The sequence below is a fragment of the Sus scrofa genome, chromosome X (assembly GCF_000003025.6).
Source record: "Sus scrofa isolate TJ Tabasco breed Duroc chromosome X, Sscrofa11.1, whole genome shotgun sequence".
In the NCBI taxonomy this organism is placed as follows: domain Eukaryota; kingdom Metazoa; phylum Chordata; class Mammalia; order Artiodactyla; family Suidae; genus Sus; species Sus scrofa.
Genome location: NC_010461.5, coordinates 9,398,671 through 9,416,916, shown reverse-complemented (window position 1 = coordinate 9,416,916; position 18,246 = coordinate 9,398,671). Strand labels below are relative to the sequence as shown.

The following is an 18,246-nucleotide window of genomic DNA, read 5'->3' as shown; positions in this document are numbered from 1 at the left end:
TTGTTTTGCTAGCTTTGGGTTTACCAGTTATTTCCAAGAGCCCAGGGTTGTCCACAGGGGGGCACCATGGTTTTGGGGTCCAGACAGGGTCACTTAATAGAGTCTCATGAGGGATGAGGGTGAGGAAGGCACTTAGCATAGTGCCAGGCCATAATAGGCACTTGAAGAACAAGTTTTTTGATAAACCATTTGGAGAAATCACCTCCTTCTAGGATGGCTATTGAATGACAGATTTGAAACGGGATTTTAACATAGAATTAATTAATTTTGCTTTTTAGGGCCGCACCCACAGCACATGGAAGTTCCCAGGCTAGGGGTCGAATCCGAGCTACGGCTGACAGCCTATGCCACAGCAACACAGGATCCAAGCCGTGTCTGTGACCTACACCACAACTCACAGCAATGCTGGATACTTAACCCATTGAGCGAGGCCAGGGATCGAACCTGCAACATTCTGGTTCCTAATCGGATTTGTTTCCACTTCGCCATGACGGGAACTCCTTCTTAACATAGAATTTAGAGACAAAAACTCCAAGTCGGATTCTAGGCTCTATCAGCTACTGATCAAATGACCTTGGATGTGGCATTTCATCTCTCTTGAGTCTTAATTTTATTATCTGAAAAAATGGGCCAACACGTAACTCTTGAGGTTGTTGGTGTACCTGCAAGGTTGTTCCATAAAATGGAATGTGCTTTATTTACCAAGATCACTCATCACCATCACTTCTCCTCCGAGTTGTGACTGGGGCTGTTTTTCCCCCCAGTCCTGTTATAGCTTGGATTTAACCAGGCATTTGGGTGAATTTTTTTTTTTTTTTTTTGGTCAAGGTGATTAGTCACTTAAATAAATTATGTATTTTTTTTTGTCTTTTCTAGAGCCGCACCCAAAGCACATGGAGGTTCCCAGGCTAGGGGTCCAATCGGAGCTACAGCGGCTGGCCTACACCACAGCCACAGCAATGCCAGATCCGAGTTGCATCTGCGACCTACACGGCAGCTCACGGCAACGCCAGATCCTTAACCCACTAAGCGAGGCCAGGGATCGAACCTGCAACCTCATGGTTCCTAGTTGGGTTCGTTTCTGCTGTGCCACGACGGGAACTCCCCCAAAGTGAAAATTTGAGAAACACCGTGGAATCCTTTTATCCTACATTAAGCTTGGGGATGAAGAGAAAGCCCATCCCGAATGAAAGAATTCAGGGGCAAAAGCCCCACACCATTAAGACGAAACATGCCCCAATTCTCACGTACCTGAACATACAGATACTCGAAAGCAACCGGATCTCTCCTTAAAAGGTCAATCGGATCCTTTGGGACGAAGCTAATGCGGAAGAGACATCTCATCTTGTGGGAGCTGGGCCGCTGTGTCACCTAGGAGAGCAGAGCAACCACGAGAATCCTTCAGGGCTGGCAGAAGCGGCTGAGGGGCAGCAGCAAAGGCAGCCTGCCCTGGCCACTGAGGAAGGGGTTGAGGTTCTTTTAGCCTCTGTCATAGAATTATTCGTTCCCTCAACACTGACGTACCTGTGACTTAGGTCATGTTCCCCCAAAGGAGGCCCTCAAATGAGGGTGTGACAAGGACCTGCTTGCGGGAAAGGCCGGCGAGGGAGTGGGAGAAGCAGAGTCGGACAGAAGAGGAGGCCAAACAAGGTGCCAGCTGAGGTCAGCCTGGCAGGGGCGGTGATGGCCGAGCCCAGGGAGACTCCGCTGGGAGTATGGCTAAGTCATTGGTTTCGGGCTGTCCTGGGGGATGTGAATTTCCAGGTGTGGGCAGGACGGGCGCCAGCAGGCTGTGGGCAGTCCTCTGAAGATCTGCAGATGCTGGCTATCGTAAATGACAACGGCACACTCAAGTGAGGGTGGGGGGAGGGGGCACAGAAGGGGACCCTGGGCAGAGCACAAAAACTGGCCACTGCAGCTTATTACTGTGTAACGCTGCTATGGCTTTGCTCCTAAATTGGACTCCAGATTGACTGCAGCAGCGAGAGCATGACAATGTCGAGTTTGGGTGACATTCGATTGGAAAGCAGGAAGACAAATATCATACGACATCGCTTATATGCAGAATCTAAGAAATAATACAAATGAACCTATTTACAAAACAGAAGCAGACTCAGGGACACAGAAAACAAACTTAGGGTTACCAAAGGGGAAAGGCGGGGGGTAGGGAAAATTAGGAACTTGGGATTAGCTGATATACACACTACTATATATAAAATAGATGAACAACAAGGACCCGAGGCAAACTATTGCATTTGGAGTGGATAAGCAATGAGATAGATCTTGCGGTAGAGCACAGGGAGCTCTATCTAGTCACTTGTGATGAAATATGATGGAGGATAATGTGAGAAAAAGAATATATATATGTATGTATGTATGACTGGGTCACTTTGCTGTACAGTAGGAATTGACAGAACACTGTAAATCAACTATAATGGGAAAAATAAAAATCTTAAAAGAACAGGAAAAAAAAAAAGGACCTACTGTATAGCACAGGGAACCATACTCTCTCTCTATATATATATATTTTGTCTTTTTAGGGCTATGCCCACAGTATATGGAGGTTCCCAGGCTAGGGGTCTAATCAGAGCCACAGCAATGCTAGATCCAAACTGCATCTATGACGTACACCACAGTTCACGGCAACGCCAGGTCCTTAACCCACTGAGTGAGGCCAGGGATTGAACCCGCGTCCTCATGGTTCCTAGTCAGATTCGTTTCTGCTGAGCCATGATGGGAACTCCCATATTCACTATTTTATAATAATCTATAAGGGAAAAAACTCGGAAAAGGAATATGTGTCTGTGTATGTAAATAAATATAAAACTCAATCACTTTGCTGTACACCTGAAACTAACATATTGTAAATCAACTATACTTCAAGTAAAATCAATTAAAAAATAATTAAATTAAATTTTAAAAAAGAAAGCAAGAGGATAGAAATTTTGGCCTGTGCACTAAATGTTGAGTTCACAGGTTTCTAAACTACCCAAACTTCAGCTATCATTTACATTGTTCAAAGGAGCTTAGGATATACCATAGGTTAAGGAATAAGGATTATTTCAGTTGGTTTTCCTTTTCCCCAGCACAGTGCGTGCCAAGTAGTAAGTGTTCGTTTCTAAATTCTTTTTGTAACAAAGCAGAATCCATCAATGAAAAGTAGGTGCTTAACACACAGCTGAATGAACGAACGACACTGGACTTCAGGCAAGAAGGTAAAAGAAAAAAACAATAACAGCAAAATAACCAAAAAACAAACAAACAAACAAAAAAAGAAATAAAAGAAAAAAGAAAAAGAAAAAAAAGAAGGTCAAAGCTCTTCAGTTTCCCTTAAAGAAGTCAGCACGATGAAACAAAAAGCATGAGGCATGAACGCACCCAGTTGTTGTGCTCACAGTTTTGCACACTTGGATGTACTTTTTAATGCACGTGCGCGGAGTTTTATGTACTTGTAACTGCTTTTATGCACCAGACCAATCTGGCAAAATAAAGATAGTCCTAGTTTTATTGAGTTCCCGGTGTGAGTACATGTATTCTGAGAGGTTACGTTCTAATATCGTTGAACACAATTTCAACGGGAAAACGCATCCTACTTGTAAAGGTACCCTGGGCATCCAGCAGTAGCGATACTGAATCAGCTGTCTGGCTGTGGGCGGGAGTGCAAAGTTGAGTGACCTCTGGAGCCCGTGGGCTCGAGGCTGCCCATCGATGGCTGAGAGGAAGGCAGCCAACCCGTGAAGAAGGAAGCGTGGGCCCCTAAAAGGCCTGTGTTGCTGGCGGGGCTGATGTTGCAGGTCGCAGAGTCATCACAGGGTGTTTCGCCAGAATGTCCGCTCTGATGTTAGAAAGTCAGGGATCAGCGTATCTCTGGCTCCGTTAATTACTGGCTAGAATCTGTCCTGACTTTTGCATAAGGCACTTTGAGTCTAGTTTTACTGTTAGTAAGTGAACACTAGTTTGGGGAAGGACACGGGAGTAATGCAAAAGCATGCTTTAGACTCATGAGAAACGGCAGTCCCATAAGAGTGAGGCTGTGAAACGAGCAAAAAGCCCATTTCTAGGAAACCTGAAGTAGTATATAAATAACACTATTATTTTCTAGACAGAAGTTTAGTGTCAAACTGTCAGAAATTCAGGTAAGATGCTTAAAATTCCTTGGGGGTTTTCATCACAGGTAAATGTTTTAAACTGATTTGTGTCCTCGGACCAATTTCTTACACTTACTCCCGTTCTTAACCATGTCTATAAATATTTTATTGATCAAAATTGTCACATGTATTAAATTCAAGGGCATATAGCTGGTTCATTTCAGGATACTCAGACCATCAATTTTCTAGAGCTAATACTTGAGTTTTAGCATTTTGCTCTTAGCTCTGATTAAAGACAAAACAAAGTGTCTTCGAGAAAGATAAGAGAAGAGGCAGTGTTCGAGTCTTTTGTTTCCTTGTAATGTTTTGAAAAGAAATTGAAAAACGAGACATCGATCTAGTGCAAACTATTGCATTTGCAATGGATAAGCAATGGGATTCTGCTGTAGAGCCCAAGGAACTCTATCTGATCACTTGTGATGGAACATGATGGAGGATAATGTGAAAAAAAAATGTGTGTATATATATATGTATATATATAAAACTAGGTTACTTCACTGTACAGCAGAAATTGACAGAACATTGTAAATCCACCATAATAAGAAAAAAGGTAAAAAAAAGAAGAAAAAAGAGAAATCTGGGATGAAAAGTTATGGTTACCTAGCACCGAAGAGCCATTAAAAGAATCTCCGTCCAGCTAAATCAGCATGAAGCGTTCCCATAAAGGCTAGGTAGGGGACAGAAGTTCAGAGGGAAAGGAGAACTAGAAATATCAGAAAGGCGTTGGAAAATGGAAAAAAAAAATGGGTGTGTACGGGTGGCTGGGTCACTTTGCTGTATGGCAGAAATTGAGGGAACACTGTAAATCAATATACTTGAATAAAAATTTAAAAATTAAAAAAAAAGAAAGTTGTGGGAAGTTTCATTAGACTCATAGTAACTGGCCTCCCACCCACTCCCCCAGGCATTTACCGCTACAGGCGGGAGGCTATTTACTGCAAACACCTGTGACCGTCTGCGGGCACCAGGAAAAGCTTCACAGGCAGGGGACAGCTGTCCTTGGCAGTAACCCACCCCCGATTACGGACAGGACGTTATCGGACAGAGCCCCAGACCCCTTGCCCCTTGGGGTGGGGCAGGGGGATGCCTCTGAGGCATGCTCTCCATTGGCTCCCAGGGTCCCCAGCAGGACTGAGCTCCAGCTGCCCACAGTGCGAAGTGGCTTGATAACACACTCTTTACTGGCCTCACCGTTTGTTTTCTCATTTCCCCTCCCGTTCCTCTCCTAGGGTTTCCCAAATAAACCCCTGGCACCCAAATCCTTATCTTCAATTCGGCTTCTGGAGGAACTCAGAGCCAGTGGGACTCTGGATATGGGGGGAGAGGCTCCCCTATAACCAACAATAAATGCCATCTGTTTCCAAGTGTGTTCTGGTACAGGTTAAAATAATAAACAATCATCAGCTGTGATTTAAGACATCTAAAGGTTGATTTGAACCTGATAAAAAGAACAGGTCAAGTGTAGACAGAGGGATATAAGAGAACACAAGTCATAACTTTGTAACGAATTCACTGCATCCAGCTGTCCTGTATCTAGAGAGTCAGGGACATTCGTGGACCTGATGTGTGGCTTTTTTCTTTTGGCTGTGCCCGCAGCATGCGGAAGTTCCCAGGCCAGGGATCGAACCTGCGCCACAGCCGTGGTCAGAGCTGCTGCAGTGACAATGCTGTATCTTTAACCTGCTGTGCCACAAGGGAGCTCCCTGATAGGTAGCTTTTAATCATGTGACAAACAAGAAGCCCTTGAGCATGACGACACTTTCTGCTACTCCATCCTCCCGGTGGGGACGGGGGCTCGACCCCCGGCCTCTCCTCCTGGCGTGCCCTCATGCCCCCCTCTGCAATGAACAATCCTACATAAGAGGAACTTGTTGCAGCCCCTTATCCATCCAACAAAAACCCTGCTTGTGTGGAATCATAAGGGAAGTCAGGACACCATGCTGAATTCAGCAGCCCGCCCGTCTCCCCAGAGAACAATGGGAGTGGCATCTTGGTGACAGTTGGGACACACTGGTGGGTGACATATTTACCGCAGAGGCAGGACTGGGTTGGGGGTGGGGGTAATTTCAGGCTTCCCAAAGGAGTCTCAAGTAGACACCTGGAACTTAAAACAACAAAAGATGGCTTCGGCTTAATTTAAATAATCTCAAAAAACGTTTCTTTTTAATAACTGCTAGAGATCAATGATCAAAACAGGTGAACAAGGCTAATTACCATAAGATAAAAGAAAATTCTGCAGAGTCATGCTCCCAATGAGCCCCTGCTGAGTCTTTGACAGTTCTGTCTGTGAGACCAACTGACAGTCTATGAAACAGTGACAAAAAGCGACACATCACCTTGAGACGCAACCCCTCCCCCACGAATGCAAGCCCTTCCTTCGGTGCTGCCCAGTGCAGCGGGGGTGGGCGACATTTAAGGGACTCAAGGACAAGGGAGTTCTGGGGCCCAGCGGCTTCTGCTCTCGTGGGCACCACCAGCAGGGGGGGCATAGTTCACACACCTGAGTTAGGGTCTCCTGTTCATGAAGCAAGAGCAGCTTGGTTCCGGCCCCTTCCGTCCTCTGCTCCAGCATGAGGGAGAAGTGTTCGATGCCTTTTATGGAGAGCTTCTCTTGAAGGGTTAAGATGACGTCCTTCCAGGGGAAACATTGACAAGATGCAATCAAAACCAAGGTAGCCCATTGTAATGTTTCAAATTTTTTTTTTTTTTTTTTTTTTTTTTTTTTTTTTTTTTTTTTGCTTTTTAGGGCTGCACCCATGGCATATGGAAATTTCCAGGCTAGGTGTCGAAGCTGCCGAGTTGCAGCTGCCGGCCTCCACTACAGGCACAGCAACATGGGACCCGAGCTGCGTCTTGACCTACGCCACAGCTCACGGCAACACCAGATCCTTAGCCCACTGAACCAGGCTAGGGATCGAATCCGCATCCTTAGGGATATGAGTCGGATTCCTTTCTGCTGAGCCGTGACAGGAACACCCAAGGTACCCCATTTTCAGATTCCACATATAAATGAACTTCCATATAAAAACAGAAATAGACCCACAGACATAGAAAACAAACGTAGGGTTACCCAAGGGGAAAGGAGGCAGGGAGGGATAAATTAGGAGTTTGGGATTAATAGATACACATTATATATAAAATAAACAACAGGACCTACTCTATAGCACAGGGAAGTCTACTCGAAATTATGTGATAATCTATAAGGGAAAAGAGGATATACACACACAATATTCAATAACTGATTCACTTTGCTGTACACCTGAAACTAACACAACTCTGCAAATCAACTATACTTTGATAAAAAAAAAAAAAACAAGAAATCAAGGAAGCCCTCTTCTGTGGTGCTTGCCATGACTGAAAAGTGCAGCACAAATAGGCTTCGTATCTTTTTTTTGGTCTTTTTTTCGGGCCACACCCAAAGCAGAGAGAGGTTCCCAGGCTAGGGGTTGAATCGGAGCTGTCGCTGGCGGCCTACGCCAGAGCCACAGCAAGGCGGAGTCGGAGCCACGTCTGCAACCTACACCACAGCTCACAGCAACGCAGATCCTTTACCCACTGAGCAAGGCCAGGGATCGAATCTGTGTCCTCAGGGATGGTAGATATGTTTTTGCTGAGCCACGATGGGAACTCCAGGCTTCCTATCTTTACATTTTACACCTTTGATTGATTCTAAAGCTGATGCTCCAAAGACCCTCAAGGTAATAGAAATGAGGCTGTCCTTGCCCTTCCCTTGGTCTTCCCACCACTCCCAATCTTTATGGGGCTCAGAAACAGAGAGGCGGCCAGGTGCATTGCTGAAGCAGCACCTCCCCTACCACCCAAGGTCTCAGGAAGACTCTTCATGGACTGTGTGGTGTCGTCAGCTCAGTTCCCTTCCTGCTAAATGGGGTGGCAATTAAACCACCTCTGAAAGGGGTCAACCCCAGGGCTCGGCAAAATACTGCCTGCATGCCAAATCCAGTTCACTAGCCTGTTTCTGTCCATAAAGTTTTACTAGAATACAGTCCTGCTCATCTGTTTCTGGGCTGTCTGTGGCTGCTTTCATGCTTTGCATGGGCAGACTTGAACTTGGTTGCAAGGGAAATGGTGTGGCCTGGGAAGCCTACAATATTTGTTATCTGGCCCTTTATGGAAAAAGCTTGCCGACCTCCAGCCTGCACCTCTGTAAGAGCATGTGGAAGGGGTGAGGAATGTAGGCTCTGGAAATAGTCTTTTTTTTTTTTTTTTAAAGGATTTTTACCTTTTTCCATTATAGTTGGTTTACAGTGTTCCGTCAATTTTCTACTGTACAGAGAAAAGACCCAATCACACATACATATACACACATTCTTTTTCTCACATGATCCTCCATGATGTTCCATCACAAGTGACTAGATACGGTTCCTTGTGCTGTACAGCAGGACCTCATTGCTGATCCACTCCAAACGCAATAGTTTGCATCTATTAACCCCGGACTCCCAGTCCATCCCACTCCCTCCCTCTCCCCCTTGGCAACCACAAGTCTGTTCTCCAAGTCCACAATGGAAACAGTCTGGGTTTTCACTCTCGCTCTATTTGGTATTAGCTGGCAGCTTGGGGCCAATTACTTCACTTCTAGGTATCTCTCGACTGAGGATAATAATAAGAGCTTCCTCAGAATAGCTATCAGGACTAAATGGGCTCATACATAGTCAGCATTTCTTACAGTACTGTTTGGCACAGAGGTAGGGTGCCATACTGATAAAAGAAATTTTCAATATTCGGTGGGGAAGTCATTCTGGCTTATACATGAGTTAACCTGAATTTTATGCTAACTCAAATAGCCTGTTTGTGGCCTACCAAACATACACTGTACATCTGCTCTGATTATTACAGAAAAGGGCATTGTCCAGAAGTTTAGAAGGCCCATGTTAAAAATAAAGATGAAATGTCTCTCTTCTTGGGTCACTGACGGTGGTCCTCCTTTGATGATAAGACTCCCTTCACAGGTGCTAAGGCCATGCCAACTCACCGTGTATGTGTGGAACGTTTGTTTTTGTTTTGAAACCTTGAAGGAATATATCCCTGGCTTGTTTGATGTTCTTTGTTCTGACAAGATATAAAACTGTGCTGAAAACCACGCTTCTCAGTTTCTCAGAGTAATCTCAGAAGCTGGCTTCCGGGCTCTAGTCCGCAGTTTGGATCCAATAAAACTCTTTCCTATTGTTATTATTGATTGTTTATTAATTATTTTGACAGTAACAATATACATATATTAGCTTTTAAAAAAATCTCTGGGGAAGGTAGAATGAGCAAGCTTTACAGGATTAAATATTTATGATCAGAAAGGTGTTCTATACACAAGTAGAATTGTATTGCAATGCAAACAGATGTCCTCAACCATTACTTTTTTCATGTATTTGAAAACTAGTAAAGGATCTCTCTTCAAAGATAATTAATACTCAGATGCTAAAAATACCATAGAGCTGTAGTTTTCAACACAGAGAAATTTTGCCCCACAGCAACATTTGGCAATTTCTAGAGAAGTTTGTGGTTGTCACAGTGGGGTGGGGGATAAAAGTGACATCCAGGGATGCTGCCAAACATCGTACAACACATAGGACAGCCCTCACAACAAGGAAATTTTTTTTTTTTTTGTCTTTTTGCCATTTCTTGGGCCACTGCCGCGGCATATGGAGGTTCCCAGGCTAGGGGTCTAATCAGAGGTGTAGCCACCGACCTACACCAGAGCCACAGCAATGTGGGATCCGAGCTGTGTCTTTGACCTACACCACAGCTCACGGCAATGCCGGATCCTTAACCCACTGAGCAAGGCCAGGGATCGAACCTGCAATCTCATCGTTCCTAGTTGGATTCGTTAACTACTGAGCAACGACAGGAACTCCATAACAAGGAATTTTTTGGTCCAACTATCAACAATGTCAAGAGGAAACCCTGCCATAAATACAAGTTTTGTTTTTGTTTTTGTTTTTTTGATCTTTCTGAGGTTTGACTCTTCTCTGTGGATTTTTTCCAATTTCTTCTGGCCCCTTTAAAACAAAGATCTCCATACATACCCACCACCAAAAACATCATTTAACAGAAATTCCGGAGTTCCCATCATGCTGAGTGGAAATGAATTTCACTAGCATCCATGAGGATGCAGGTTCAATCCCTGGCCTCGCTCAGTGGGTTAAGGATCTGGCGTTGCCATGAGCTGTGGTGTAGTCACAGATGTGGCTCAGATCCTGTGTTGCTGTGGCTGTGGTGTAGGCTGGCAGCTACAGCTCTGATTCAACCCCTAGCTTGGGAACCTCCATATGCCACAAGTGCGGCCCTAAAAAAAATAAAATAAAATAAAATAAAATAAAATAAAAGAACAGAAATTCCTTGACTATATCGAACTTCAGAAAAAAAAAAACAAAAAACTCTCTGGTTCATAGTTTTTGCTCAAGGCCCAGAAAAGAGAAAAAAACAACAAAAAACCCAGCCTTTGTATGGCAACACATACTTTATAAAACATTCCCCTGAATCACCAGGGAGGACACAAGATAGCAACAGTTTCTCCCTAATGCAACTCCGTAAGCAAGAATTTGGGCAATTTTTATTAAATGGTGCCATATTCCTTTCATACTTTGACTGTTTCCATTTTATGCTTCCCAGCCTGTATCTACTGTGATAATAAGGCTGTGAGGCACAAGATAAGATAACTTTAATTTGATGTGACCTCTCTACACTGCTCCCCATCTTCACATTGTCATCTGCCCTCCTCAGGGAAATCAAACTTAGTCTGGTGTGGGTTCCTATACTAAAGAGGCCAGAGGGAATTAACAACTGGGCTCTCTTTGAAATTTAGATTTAGTTCTGTTGGGATATGCATTCACATCTTTACCTACATCTTCAGATGGGTAAGGGGTCTGATGGCAAGGAGCTTTTCTGACCAGTTGGGATCACAGAACAAGCCACAATGCCAGAGGGAATTGGAATAATGTAGCTCTGTGGGTTAGGCTGGGGGTCTTCAAACTGCATCCTGGCACTTTTGTTTCAAATCTGACCACGGCCATGCATTTATATGTTATCTGTGTAGTAAAAGCTTAGTCTTGGCCAAAGAGAGGTTAGCCTCTTTGCTCTTGGCCCTTGGGAGGTAACCTTAAGCCCTTGGAGGGTCCAGCCTCATAGGAGTGTCTTTGTGAACAGGGGGCCTTGGGCTACACTGGATAGTTTATGCTAATGATGGGATTTGCGGTGGGGACATCAGGCCATGGGTATCAGCTCACTTCAGGCAGGGCAGGATAATAAAGTCAGCCATGCAGGTGGTCAGCTGTGTTTAAGTGGCCAAGCCCTAATAAAATACCAAGGCTCAGGCAAGCTTCCCCAGTTGGCAGTACTTGGTGCATATTGTCATACATTGATGCTGTGAGAAATAAGCACTGTTGGCACAACTCCACTGGGGGATGATGGCTGGGAGCTCCCTGCCCGCTTTCTGCCACCCTGAGCACTTTTCTCCCTTCTGGATTTTAATCTACAGCCTTCTGCTGTAATAAACTATAACTGTGAGTATACCAATTGTTCTGTAGGTCCTTTGAGTGAATTCTTAAAGCTGAGGGTGGTCTTGAGGACCTCCTGAATCCATCTGTCTGGTTACTGTCATGATACAACAGGAAAGTAGCTGTAACAGAGAGCAAATGGCCCACAAAGCCTAAAATACTGACTCTCCAGCCTTTCCAGGAAAAAGTTTGCCAGCCCCTAGGTTACCTGATCAATAATTAGAGTAACATCTCACCATAAATTAATTGATTTTGAGTAGGGATAAAGGAAGAGGATTGTTTCAGTCATCGCCACTTAAAATGAGCAGTCTTGTACAAAGGAAGTTAATATTTCATCTAGAATGATTTAAGGATGATTTAAATGTTCCATCATCAATCTAATATTGTCTGCTCTATTACCTGCTAAATCACTACCTATTTAAAGCAATTCAGAACAAGCTGCTTGCAGTATCATGGCAATAAGAATGCACAGTGAGTGGGCGTCGGTAGAAACGCTTCCACTCATAAGGTCTATGCTGATTAATGAAAAAAACCTGAGAATTAGGGGTTGACTATTGAGACACATTTTTAATACAAAGGTGATAGTCTCTTGATATATTATTATACAGATCATCACCAGGTACTTTTTTTTTTAAGCCTCGATAAAATCTTTTTTTATTGTGCCATTTGAAGAAAGCCTATTTTAGCCTGATGGAATGCTAGGGAGCAATCAATTTCTGAACACACTTTTGTCCAATAAAAAAGAGAATACGTACTTTTTCCCCAGGAAGGAAACGTGGGGAGAAAGAACTCATAGGCTTTGTTATAATCCCCATTAGGGAGAACTCACCTGTGGCTCTGAATAATAGGATGGCTTTGTGATGCTTCCTTTCCACCCTTTCTCCTAAGAGCATGCCTCATTCTTGCCTTTTTATGCATTATTTCCATGAAATTGGTTAGAGCAATTAAAAGTAAATCTCATTTTACATTCTTCTATCCCTTGTTTTTGCTGGACACCAAAGTAGCAGATATTCAATTAACAGCTAACATCTTCATTGTCTCGGTGGCTGACATGGCTGAGAAATCATGCTAGTTTTGGGGAGGGTGCCAGCCTTCTTGGTGACAGTCACGCTATTTTAATTAATCTGCAGTTGCATTAAAATGACTAGCCCTAGCATTTTATGACTGATAGCATATTATATTGTTTTGCAACACACACACACACACACACACACACACAGAGCAGAACCTTGTTAGTTTAAACTTTATGTTTGGGTATGTTCACACATGACCTTATTTGCAAATGACCAAAAAGAATGTCATAAATAAAGTGATAGTTCTGAATGAAGGAAGGTGTGGATACCTAAGACTCACAGTGGGACCCTTATGCTATATCTGGCAGTGTCCAGGGACAGAGCTTAGCAGGGCTCTTACCTTTATGGAGGTGCTGCAGTCAAAGCGAAATGATTTGGTCTGTCCATTTTCCAGGTAGACCTTCAGGACATTTGGCATAAAAAGAAGTGAATTGTCCTTAACCGTTTCCTAGTGAACAGAAAAAGAGGAGGAAGTGTCAGTCAGTCCAATCAGAATGCTGCTCTTCTGAAGCAGCACATACATGCAAATTATTCTAATTGAAACATAAAAAAAGATCAAACTTTCTAGGGCCAACTGAAGTATCCCTACAGTGATATTTGAGTTCACTTGTTCATAGTAATATTCTTCTTTACTGGCTACAAATAATTCAGTTGATTCAAATAAAAAGATCTTTTCCTTAAAAAATTTCCAACAAACAAAAGTCCAGGACCAGATGGCTTCACAGGCGAATTCTATCAAACATTTAGAGAAGAGCTAACATCTATCCTTCTGAAACTATTTCAAAAAATTGCAGAGGAAGGGATACTCTCAAACTCATTCTATGAGGCCACCATCACCCTGACACTAAAACCAGACAAAGATACCACAAAAAAAAAAAAAAAAAAAAAAACTACAGGCCAATATCACTGATGAACATCGATGCAAAAATCCTCAACAAAATACCAGCAAACCGCATCCAACAATACATTAAAAGGATTACACATCATGATCAAGTGGGATTTATCCCAGGGATGCAAGGGTTCTTCAATATCTGCAAATCAATCAGTGTGATACACCACATTAACAAAATGAGGAATAAAAACCATATGATCCTCTCAATAGACATGGAAAAAGCCTTTGACAAAATCCAACACCCATTTCTGATAAAAAACCCTTCGCAAGTGGGCATAGCAGGAACCTACCTCAACATGATAAAGGCCATATATGACAAACCCACAGCAAACATCATTCTCAATGGTGAAAAGCTGAAAGAATTCCCGCTGAGATCAGGAACAAGACAAGGATGTCTGCTCTCGCTACTACTCTTCAACATAGTTCTGAAAGTCCTAGCCACAGCAATCAGAGAAGTAAAGGAAATAAAAGGAATCCAAATTGGAAAGGAAGAAGTAAAACTATCCCTATTTGCAGATGACATGATACTAAGAGAATCCTAAAGACTCTACCAGAAAACTGTTAGAGCTCATTCACGAATTTGGCAAAGTCGCAGGATACAAAATTAACACACAGAAACCAACGGCATTTCTATACACTAACAATGAAAGAGCAGAAAAAGAAATTAGGGAGGCGATCCCATTCACCATCACATCCAAAAGAATAAAATACCTAGGAGTAAACCTACCTAAAGAGACAAAAGACCTCTACTCTGAAAACTATAAGACACTGATGAAAGAAATCAAAGATGACGCAAATAGATGGAAAGATATACCATGCTCGTGGATTGGAAGACTATACTACCTAAGGCAATCTACAGATTCAGTGCAATCCCTATCAAATTATCAAGGACATTTTTCACAGAACTCGAACAAAATATTTTAAAGTTTGTTTGGAAGCACAAAAGACCCAGAATAGCCTGAAAAGAAAAATCCCGAAAAAGAAAAATGGAGATGGAGGAATCAGGCTCCTGGACTTCAGACTATACTACAAAGCAACAGTCATCAAAACTGCATGGTACTGGCACAAAGACAGAAATATAGATCAGTGGAACAGGATAGAAAGCCCAGAATTCAACCCACGCACCTACAGCCAACTCATCTATGAAAAAGGAGGCAAGGATATACAATGGAGAAGGGACAGCTTGTTCAATAAGTGCTGCTGGGAAAGCTGGACAGACACATGGAAAAGAATGAAATTAGAACACTCCCTAACACCATGCACAAAAATAAACTCCAAATGGATTCAAGACCTAGATATAAGACCATCCATTATAAACCTCTTAGAGGAAAATATAGGGCAAACACGCTCTGACATAAACGACAGCAACATCTTCTCAGATCCACCTCTTTGAGTATTGACAATAAAAACAAAAATAAACAAATGGGACCTAATCAAACTTAAATGTTTCTGCACATCAAAGGAACCCCTAAACAAAATGAAAAGACAACCCACAGAATGGGAGAAAATATTTGCCAGTGAATCAACTGACAAGGGATTATCTCCAAAATTTATAACCACCTTCTGCAGCTCCATACCAAAAAAACAACCCCATCAAAAAACAGGCAGAAGATCTAAACAGACAGTTCTCCAAAGAAGACATACAGATGGCCAAAAAACAAATGAAAAGATGTTCAGATCACTCATTAGTAGAGAAATGCAAATCAAAACCATGATGAGGTACCACCTTACACCAGCCAGAATGGCCATCATCCAAAAGTCTACAAACAATAAGTGCTGGAGAGGGTGTGGAGAAAAAGGAACCCTAGTATACTGTTGGTGGGATTGTCAATTGGTGCAACCACTGTGGGAAGCAGTATGGAGATGCCTCAGAAAACTAAAAATACAACTCCCATTTGATCCAGCAATCCCACTCCTGGGCATCTATCCAGAGAAAACCACGACTCGCAAAGACCCAAGTATCCGATGTTCATTGCAGCACTATTTACAATAGCCAAGACATGGAAACAACCTAAATGTCCATCAGCAGAGGAGTGGATCAAGAAGATGTGGTACATATACACAATGGAATATTACTCAGCCATCAAAAAGAACGAAATACCAGCCTTTTTAGCAACATGGATGGACCTAGAAATGATCATGCTAAGTGAAGTCAGCCGTACAATGAGACACCAACATCCAATGCTTTCACTGACACGTGGAATCTGAAAAAAGGACAGACTGAACTTCTTTGCACAATAGATGCCGACTCACAGACATTGAAAAACTTATGGTCTCTGGAGGAGACAGTTTGGGGGGTGGGGGGATGCGCTTGGGCTGTGGGATGGAAATCCTGAAATCAGATTGTTATGATCATTATACAACTACAGATGTGATAAATTCATTTGAGCAATAAAAAAAATAAAGTTAAAAAAAGAAAAACAATTCAAAAGAGACAGAAAAAAAAAAGATCTTTTCGTATCAGAAAATCAATCAGATGAGGGTTCCTTTAAAAAATCAAGTTTCCCACTAGAAAATACAATTATAGAACAATTCCTTTGTAGTTAAACCTCAAAACCTGACTTTAGCAGAGCATTGTGTCTCGAGCAGAACAAGGACCAGCAATGATGATCTTTCATGTGACACCTGTTGGTAGGAGTCACGACAGCGAACTACAAGCATTAATAAGCTTCAAGTTTAGAGTAATTTTGCGAAATAATCTTTACCCCATTTAGAGATGTTCCTTGAATGCAAAGGGGACATAAAAGGAACGGGTCAGTGTTAGAAGAATGAAATCTGAAGTCTCTAACGAACAGGTCATAACTAAAAAATAAGTCAAAAAAGCAAATAAAAGACGTATTCTCTTTAACTGGAAGTAGGGAGAGATGAAAGGGGGAGTAAAAACACATGGTGGGTGAGTTCCACAGAGCCTTGGGGTGAAATGTGCTCCTCAGGCATAGTTGGTCAGGACGTCCCAGGGGTCGGGGAGGGAGGTCAGCAGTCATGAAAGCATAAGTGCCTTGTTTTACAGACGAGGACACTGAAGACAAGATGGCCAGAGATATGCTAACGTCCTACAGTTGCTCCATGAGTTCAGTCGCTAAGGGTGTCCATAACAGCCTCTCACCCCGTGTTTCTTTCTCTGACTCGCCTCCTCTCCTCTCTACTCCTGTGGGCTTCATCCAGAACTTTCCTGCTACCCAATTCACTGAGTTAGTGTGGCTCCAAGTCCAGAAGGAAGGCCACATAATGACTCAGAAGAGCAAAAGGAGGCTAGAAAGGAAGCTGCTTATGAAGGCTGAGGGGCAGACACGGATCCCCACCACACACAGGCCTGTGGGAAGGCCACAGGGGATGAACCAACCCCAGAGCCGTTCCTATAGACCAACTGCCTCGAAGGAGCCCGGCTACATCCAGGGACAAAGTGCAACTGCCACAGCAGCTTCTGGAATCCTCTTCTCTCTGAGGATGCATCAACAGAGAGCCTAATCTCACACTGAGAAACTTGAGAGAAGATAAGGCAAGTTTCTATGGCCTTCTGTGTTACAGTCATTCCCTGTGGAACTGAGCCTTAACCTGGGACGGTCTTGTTCTGAGATGACAATTATGGTAACCCCCACCCAAAAGTGACAGGGCTTCACTGAGGGGAGTGTAAACAGGCCGTGGTGTGCAAGGGGCCAGAGGGGAGGAGGTGGAAAATGGCTGTTGGGAGGACGAGGCCTCAGATGAAATGCGGGACCGGGCCGCAGAGTGGCAGCCTTAGGCCCCTCCCACATGCATCGCAATAGTGTGACAGACCGGTCAGCTGAGCCCCTGGACGCCAAGTGGGGCCATGTAGCTCGGTAAGTTTAGCTGGAAGACCCTTGGGCCATGAATCCTTTGCCAGGGATATGCAGGCTTCGATTTTCAAATTCCGATCCAGGACCACCTTCAGGGGAGAGTCTGGGATGCATATAGCAAAGATGTCACGGATGAGATTTTGTCCCTGAAGAGTTTGTTTAAACAGCAAAACCTCGACCACAAAAGCTGGCCTTTCCAAGGTCCAAAAACTAAGAGCGCTCTAGATGACAGCTTTCTAAAAGCTAAAAACACTGGGCGATATTTGGGGGGAAAATTGGAAATAAGCATCCTATTGATGTTTGCATTACTCATTTTGATGATCAAGTGTGTGCCTGAGTAATCACGATTTCTATCAAGACCTATTGATGGAGGTCTGGGCCGCATTTCTTCACTCCTGGTGGCACAGAGGAAACTTCTCCATCACTTGAACTCCCTTCCATTTTGATCAGTTGAAAGAAGAGAGAGACATTTGATTGTGGATAAGGAAAAACGTAGGGGAAATCCTTCTCGAACTATAGAAAGGGCTGTCAGGTGGAAGAATGCTTAGTCAGCAGAAGGGGAGAACTAGGGGAAAGTTTCAAAGAGGCACATTCTACTCGATATGAGGCAGTGCAGCGAGCTCAAATCAAATGAACTCCTCTGCACAGCAACGAGGTCTCTAACCCTGGGAGCATTCAAGGAAACGCCGGACTGCTATGCATTCTGGGTATGTAAGAGGGGACACGGCGGGCCCAATCTGCTGAGCTCTCGGGCCTTTACAATGCCGAGATTCGACACCCCTGGGAAATGCAACAGCTGCTTCTGAAGCC

At 43.5% G+C, this 18,246-nt stretch overlaps 1 protein-coding gene across 13 annotated transcripts in view; it reads right to left on the bottom strand.

Annotated features, from left to right (window-relative positions):
• The window catches only part of FRMPD4 (FERM and PDZ domain containing 4), an 826,395-nt gene that overhangs the window by 34,517 nt on the left and 773,632 nt on the right, over positions 1 to 18,246 (bottom strand). For all 13 annotated transcript variants that reach the window (XM_021080618.1, XM_021080619.1, XM_021080630.1 and 10 more), the window contains 3 exons: positions 13,067 to 13,174; positions 6,649 to 6,780; positions 1,252 to 1,371 (listed from right to left, as the gene is read on the bottom strand). In XM_021080618.1, coding sequence (XP_020936277.1) covers positions 1,252 to 1,371; positions 6,649 to 6,780; positions 13,067 to 13,174 — 360 coding nt within the window. The remainder of the gene's footprint in view (positions 1 to 1,251; positions 1,372 to 6,648; positions 6,781 to 13,066; positions 13,175 to 18,246) is intronic.